Genomic DNA, 7,605 nt, shown 5'->3' with positions numbered 1-7,605 from the left:
TTCATTCCAAGGGCTGCATTCAGCAGCTTACGTTAGTAAATGTCAAGATGTAAAAGCTGCTTTAGCCATCACATATTTATTATTACTCAATTTGGGTTTTGAAATGTTGAGTTGTACTTTGTCTCTAAGGGACCACAGTCTGTCTGTGTAAAGGACCATAGTGTAAAATTATGAATAACATTAAGTATTAAGGGCAGCGCAGTGGTACTCCGGTTTCCTCCCACAGTCCAAAAACATGCATGTTTGGTTGATTGGTGACTCTAAATTGCCCACAGGAGAGAGTGTGAGTGTGTGAGGTTGTTTGTCTTTGTGTGTCTATATGTGGCCCTGTGATGGACTGGTGACCTGTACAAGGTTTTGCCTTTCACCCAAAGAGAGCTGGGATAGGCTCCAGCAGACCCCTGTGACCCTGGCTAAGGAATAAGCAGGTATAGATAATGGATGGAGTAAAATGTACATTTTTTTTGTACTTTACTTGAAATATTCAAGTAATACGCGTACTTTAAAGTTAAAAGGGGGGGGGGGTCCGCCCCTGAATCAGATGCATGGTGTAATGCATAAAATGTTAGTCCAGAAGGGGCAGCATTGTGATACCGGCTGCTAGAAGCCCCAAAGAAGAAGAACGTGGACTCAATTAGTGGAAATGGGATGGACCCAGCGTGTTTACCTCAGGGTCACGGATAGATGGCTGCTGTTCATCGGTGCTTGAATAACAGGTAGCTTCCATACTTTTAAAACACCTCGAACAGGTTCGTCATGCCGCTGAGCTTTTCATAGCGTCCCTGAAAATGCCCTATGCCAGTTTCTCTATGCTAGAAGATGGCGGAGTCGGACGGTGGGGATTTCGCTTTGCAACATCCGCAGAACAGGTGAGTGAAGCGGGCTGAGGTTGTGGTGTGGCCACGGTGTCGGACTGGTCCCTCGGTGTTACCTAGTACGAAGTCTCCACGGCTCCGGGAATGCAGCCGGGTCTAAGCCCACTGGAGCGTTCCGGCGCCGCGTGTTGACTTCAGGAAACACCGAGGGGCTGTCGGGGCCTCCAGGATTTGGTGAAGCCTGGTGTTTTTTTTTTTTTTGTTTGTTTGTTTTAAGTAAAATCTTTTAATAACCCAGGGCTACAACTAGTTTTCAGTTAATTAATCGATTAGTCCTTAAAAATATAAACAAAATAGCGAAAAATATTGGCAATTTTATTTATTTTGCTAAAATAAAATCTTAAGAGATATTTAATTTAAAGCTTAAAAAAAGCATACAATATTCACATGTAGGATGGGCATTTCTACTTGATAGTGGTCTATTATTTTTCTTATTTTTATTACCAATCATCAAATATATTAACTATTAATATTTCAGCTCTGAAACCAAAGAGCGTATGTGTACAATGAGCAAAACACACAACGCTAAGAATAATGCACCTATGTGTTTGCAGTTGTAAATTGAACAGAAATGGTACAATGAAATGCTTGGATAGGTTAGGATGTTTGCTGTGTAAAGGACAGTACAGCTGAAAAAAGTCCAGGTATGTCTGTCTGGTGGTCAGACTAACCCACCAGACAGATATAGGATCACACCTTTTTTTTTCAGAAGCTGTTTTTTGAATGATTTCCTTGGTTAATATGAATTTTCCAGGCTGTGTTTTGGAGCTCTCCATCATTACATACTGTTGCACTATTAGTAACTGGCTGCTTGACAGACCATTAGGTCCTCAAGAGTATGCTTTCAACCAGCTCTCACTAAGCAGGAAATCATTTCTTCTGTGGAAGCAGAAACACATTTACAGCACCCACTGGAGAATTTCCTTCTGTTGAACATGGGCCGAAGCCTCTTAAGACTTACTAACCCATAATGCAGCACTTGTAACTGGCTTGCTCTGTCGCGCAGGGATCAGTATTTGCTTCATTCAAAAAGAGCATCTGCTTTTCTCACCATGATGGATGGTTGGATATCAGTACAATAACTATCAATAATCAATAGATAGATCAAATTAATTTCTATGTATCTGCAATCATTCCGATTCACTTACAGTATGGCATCATTTGGCATACTGATAAAATAGGCCTGGTCAGTTGATCAGTTGGGCTCTCGTCCCATCTATATCTAAAGCTAAGTCTGCAATTGGATTCAATCACGAAAACAATTTTTTAGGTTATATTTGTCGTTGAAGACTATACATAAAGATGAGAAAAAGTGCAGCCACATCTATGAAACATTTAGTCATATTATAAGCTCAGCACACAGGTATGGGGAAAAAAGGAAAACTGAAATCTTAAATTGTTGTTTGGTAGAAGTGTGTTCATTGCTTCAGTCTTCACCTCAGTGTAATATATTACCTAATTGTTGCCTTTTATTTATTAGTGTTCTTAATATGGATTAAACCCTGTGGTGTGTAAAGTAGACGCATTCTGGTTATTTGTAACCTGTATTCTAACATGAAAACAAGTCCCACTTGATAATCACGCTTAGAGGCAGAGGAATTTTCCAATGTAACAATGATCCTGGACACACAGAAATTCAGTCTTTCAAAATTTTAAGCTTTTAATGGAAAAAAAAAAAACAAAGGTGGAAACTATGACCTGGCTAAGTATGTCCTCTGATTTGAACCCATTAGAACATCTTTGGATTTTACGACCTTTCATTATAGTTTTATTAGTCAAAAATCTGTTCTTTAAATGAAGTGGCTTAAATCTTTTTGGTCTTTGGGTAAAAACAAATGAAACAGTTGTAAATGAACACAATTATCATTGTACTCACATTTGCTGTATACTGTGTTCTGTTTCCACTGTTCACTGAAGTTTGATACTGTTTCTGTTAAGTATGCAGATACACTCTCACTAATGCAAAGACACTGTACACTCCGGATTGCATTTCCCACTGGCCAGTCTGAGTAGATTAGATCCATCCATCCATTTTTCATACCCGCTTATTCCTTAACCAGAATCTGCTGGAGCCTATCCTAGCTTTCTTTCTGGACAGGTTACCAGTCCATCACAGGGACACATATAGACACAGAAACCACACACACTCACTCCTATGGGCAATTTAGAGTCACCAATCAACCTAACATGCATGGTTTTGGACTGTGGGAGGAAACCGGAGTACCTGGAGTAAACACACATAAGCACAGGGAGAACATGCAAACTCCACACAGAAAGGCCAGGTTTCGAAACCATGACCTTCTTGCTGTGAGGCAACAATGCTAACCACTCATCCACCATGCTGCCCTAGATTAGATTAAGTTTCTAATGTAATGTGTTGTTGTGTGCATCTGCAGCTTAACATAGACACTACAGAGCGACACATTACTCCAGAATAACATGTAATAGCTTCTAGCAGTATACATTATACTGAAAACTCTATCATTTCACTTTAGAATTTAAGCACTGGAAAGTATGGCATTTTTATTTAAAATAAATGTAGGAGCCCCCAATTCACTGATTGTGACAAGGCCATTTTTCTCTTCCAGTATGGCTAACAAGAATAGCACCCTGCGCTGTACTTTCTCTGCTCCAAGCCACAGTGCCACCCTCCTCCAGGGTTTGTCATTCTTACGGGGTCAGGGCCAACTACTTGACGTTGTGCTGGTCATCAACGAGGAGTGCTTCCAAGTCCACAAAGCAGTGCTGGCCGCCTGTAGCGATTACTTCAGGTCAGTCTAAATCATAAGACCTGTTACTGCCCATGTACATTTTAATTTGGAAACAAGTAGCTGAAGCTCTTATTCAGAGCTGTTTACATTGAGTGCACTGTCAGAGGCTGCAGTTCACAAATGAACTATATTTAAAGCAGTTTATCTCGACTTGGAATGTAAAGGAGGGTGAAATGTGAAATCCACTTCAAAACGCAAAGTGATGCATGCATTCATTTTCCTTCATTTTGTTTTTGATCTGAGCTGTTCTGCTTTGCTGAAGATTTCTTACCTATCATAGAAATTTTAGATGTATCCAAAAATAAAAGGTGAGGTAGTTTTAAATGTAGTGATAATTAGTGAAAGTGATAAACGTAGACAATATGAATAAGTTCCATGAAAATGAGGTAAGAGATATAGGATTGGTTTGTTATTTAATGTTCTTGTTTACTTGTGTTACAGGGCAATGTTTACTGGTGGCATGAGGGAGTCTAATCAAGACACTATTGAGTTGAAGGGTTTGTCTGCCCGAGGACTGAAACATATTATCGACTTTGCCTACAGTTCAGAAGTCACTCTAGACTTGGACTGTATTCAGGATGTCCTGGGGGCAGCTGTGTTTCTTCAGATGGTCCCAGTTGTGGAGCTCTGTGAGGAATTTCTTAAATCAGCAATGAGTGTAGAAACCTGCCTGCACATAGGCCAGATGGCCACCACCTTCAGCCTGTCTTCCCTTAAGGAGTCGGTGGATGCCTTCACCTTTCGTCACTTCCTCCAAATTGCAAAGGAGGAAGACTTTCTGCACATTCCCATGGAGCGCCTCATCTTCTTTCTTCAGAGCAACAAACTGAAGAACTGTAGTGAGATTGACCTCTTCCATGCTGCCATCAGGTGGCTCCGGTATGATGAGTCTCGCCGGGCTGAAGCCAGCAGCGTGCTGTGCCATGTGCGCTTCCCTCTCATGCGCTCCTCAGAGCTGGTGGACAGTGTTCAGACAGTGGATATCATGGTGGAGGATGTGCGGTGCCGCCAGTATCTCCTTGAGGCCTTCAGTTACCAGATCCTTCCCTTCCGACAACATGAGATGCAGTCTTCACGGACACTCATTCGTTCTGATGTAGTGTCACTCATTACTTTTGGAGGGACGCCCTACACTGACAATGACCGCACAGTGAGCACGAAGGTGTACTGTCTCCCTGATATTGCCTCCCGCCAGTTTAAAGAGCTGACAGAGATGGAGACAGGGTGCAGTCACGCTTGCGTTGCCGTACTTGATAACTTTGTGTATATTGTTGGTGGACAGCACTTACAGTACCGCAGCGGTGAGGGTGCAGTCGATAGTTGTTTCCGCTACGACCCCCATCTTAGTCAGTGGCTGCGCATCCAATCCATGCAGGAGGCTCGTATTCAATTTCAGCTCAACGTGCTGAATGGACAGCTGTATGCCACCGGAGGGCGCAATCGATCTGGCAGTCTGTCATCAGTGGAGTGTTACTGTCCAAAGCAGAATGAGTGGATTTATACAGAACCCTTAAAACGCAGGATTTGGGGTCATGCAGGAACTCCCTGCGGAGAAAAGCTGTATATCTCAGGGGGTTATGGCGTCTCTCTGGATGACAAGAAAACTCTTCACTGCTATGATCCAGTATCAGACCAGTGGGATTTTAAAGCTCCCATGAATGAACCCAGAGTGCTGCATGCCATGATCAGCACCAGGGATCGGATTTATGCTCTGGGTGGTCGCATGGACCACGTGGACCGTTGCTTTGACGTGCTGGCAGTTGAGTATTACATTCCAGAGAATGACCAGTGGACCACTGTCAGTCCCATGAGAGCCGGGCAGTCTGAGGCAGGCTGCTGCTTACTGGACGGGAAGATCTACATTGTTGGCGGCTACAACTGGCACCTAAACAACGTCACCAGCATTGTGCAGGTGTACAACACGGAGACAGATGAGTGGGAGAGGGATTTACACTTCCCAGAATCTTTTGCTGGCATTGCTTGTACACCGATTATACTTCCACAAATCACCACACAACGCTAACCATCTGACCTGCATCTGTGAAGATTTTATTCCCTGTGCTCTTTCTGCTGACCATTGAGTCAACAAAGTGTGAACATTATGTAAGCTGCTGTTGTGCGTGTGTGAGTGAAAATTTACTAAGCAGCATTGCACAGAATGATACATTATTTTCTATCCATGTCCGGGGTCAGATATGACTAATGAAGGATTTTTGTGTTAACAGTATGATACAGGAACAAGCTTTTGAATTGTAGATCGATTATAGGTTTTGACAGTTTGTCAGCTTTATTTCATTACATTCCAGTGGAAGAGTTGTCAGCAATTTGAAGTTCAGAGTAATCTCCTAGTTTAACATTGATTTTGATATGGTCTCTAATCTTTGATTGTGATCCGTTTGCCTATTTGGTAAATATAAGCTCAGCTGTCCAATGAACTAGGAAAATCTAGTTTCACTTCCACAACAGCATTACCTATGCTTTAATACAAAAAGATGAATCATTCAGCCTGTAAATATGTTACAGTTTTACCAATCAAGGGCTTAAGTTAATGGCAATAATAGGCTCTTTTGATGTTATTTTATCAGAGTATGTGTCAAATTGAAATCTTGTTTTTAAATGGAAGTTTTGAGTTAAAATTTGCTGTGTTGAAGGTGTTAACATACTCAGCCTTTATAATGTATAATGTTGGACATTTTGATTGTACAGTTATTTTTTTTTTTTTTAATTTGTTTTATTGACACAACCAAGAAAAAAAATAATCTGTTTTTACATGCATGTCAATCAGCAAACCACATATCAATTCAGTGTAGTGATTGCACACGTGACCATGAGTATTGGATATGTTTCGGCGTTGGTTCATTTTGTTCCACATTATGGTATTAATGTTGGTTTTTATTGCTACTGCCCTCATATTTTCTGACCTGAAACTCCCAATGACACACTAATTGTTCTGTCAACAAAACAATGTGACCTCCTAAGGCAGCTACATAAATAATTGTGTGTCTCTGTTGGATTATCAGTGTGTGCTGCACTTTGTTAGACAAATGCTACATCTTGTATTCAGATTTAGCTACGTTGTGCACTTGTCCCAATACTATGGTATCACAATAATATTTATCTTTGCAGGGGATAATTCTCTTTTGAAAAGTGAAGATATAACTTCTGAGCTATTGCACAAACCCCCAGCAATCTGTAATTTATTTAATAGAGATGTAATCAGACTATTCATTTGTCATAGCTGATAACCAACTTGAGTGTTTATTTTGACTGCATTGCTGCACTTTTCAAAGCAGTATTTATCAGACATCTGATTCTGCTGCTGAAGCTATCGATGTACTTAATGTACTCGTTTGCCTTAGTGTGTCTTTATGTTTTACCTGTACCAGTAAAAGCACATTATGTCATTGAAGTGCAACATAAAGGAAATCACTGTAGTCAAAGGAGAATGTAGACACCTGTGTAGCTTTATGTGCATCCTTTATTAAAAGTTTATCACCTTTTAAAATTACACTTGTAATTTTGCTTCTTATTTTTAAATTTGGACATCAAAACAAGCGAAACACTGTGTTATATTGGGCTATAAATGCTTGAACTGTTGGCTTCCACACACTTAAAGGGACCATTTCTCTACCGTTCTACCTAATAAAGTAACATGTTTCTTTCCATTTGGCTTGCATTTCAAAATTTTTTTTATGATTGATTACCCTGCCAATTCTTTCCTTCCATTAACTGATTGTGTGGGCTATAAAATATTTTAACATATTATAATAAGCCACATTTGTAAAGGGTTTATATCCTGTAATTAACAGACAAATTAAGGGTTAATGATTTAATAATGCTTTGTAGACAAATTATACTGGAATTGGCAAGATGTGGAAAATCCTCCTCCAGCATGACACATTTGTCTTTTTAGCGAGGCTCCTCCAGTGGGCTGCTTCTGTAAAACCTGCCATAATCTA

General features: G+C 40.6%; 1 protein-coding gene across 2 annotated transcripts; it reads left to right on the top strand.

Moving 5' to 3' along the window:
- Positions 1-625: 625 nt before the first annotated feature.
- klhl26 (kelch-like family member 26) lies at positions 626-7,154 on the top strand. Of its 2 annotated transcripts, XM_026323713.1 has the most exons (3): positions 626-869; positions 3,464-3,646; positions 4,088-7,154. In XM_026323713.1, exons 1-3 carry the CDS (start codon positions 820-822, stop codon positions 5,667-5,669), a joined length of 1,815 nt encoding a protein of 604 aa, XP_026179498.1. In that variant the 5' UTR covers positions 626-819; the 3' UTR covers positions 5,670-7,154. The 2 variants fall into 2 exon arrangements, with proteins under 2 accessions (XP_026179498.1, XP_026179499.1); XM_026323714.1 differs by lacking the exon at positions 3,464-3,646.
- The last annotated feature ends 451 nt before the right edge of the window (positions 7,155-7,605 follow it).

The sequence above is a fragment of the Mastacembelus armatus genome, chromosome 4 (assembly GCF_900324485.2).
Source record: "Mastacembelus armatus chromosome 4, fMasArm1.2, whole genome shotgun sequence".
Lineage (NCBI taxonomy): Eukaryota > Metazoa > Chordata > Actinopteri > Synbranchiformes > Mastacembelidae > Mastacembelus > Mastacembelus armatus.
The sequence above is the reverse complement of the archived record's forward strand: the minus strand, read 5'-3'. Positions and strand labels throughout refer to the sequence as shown.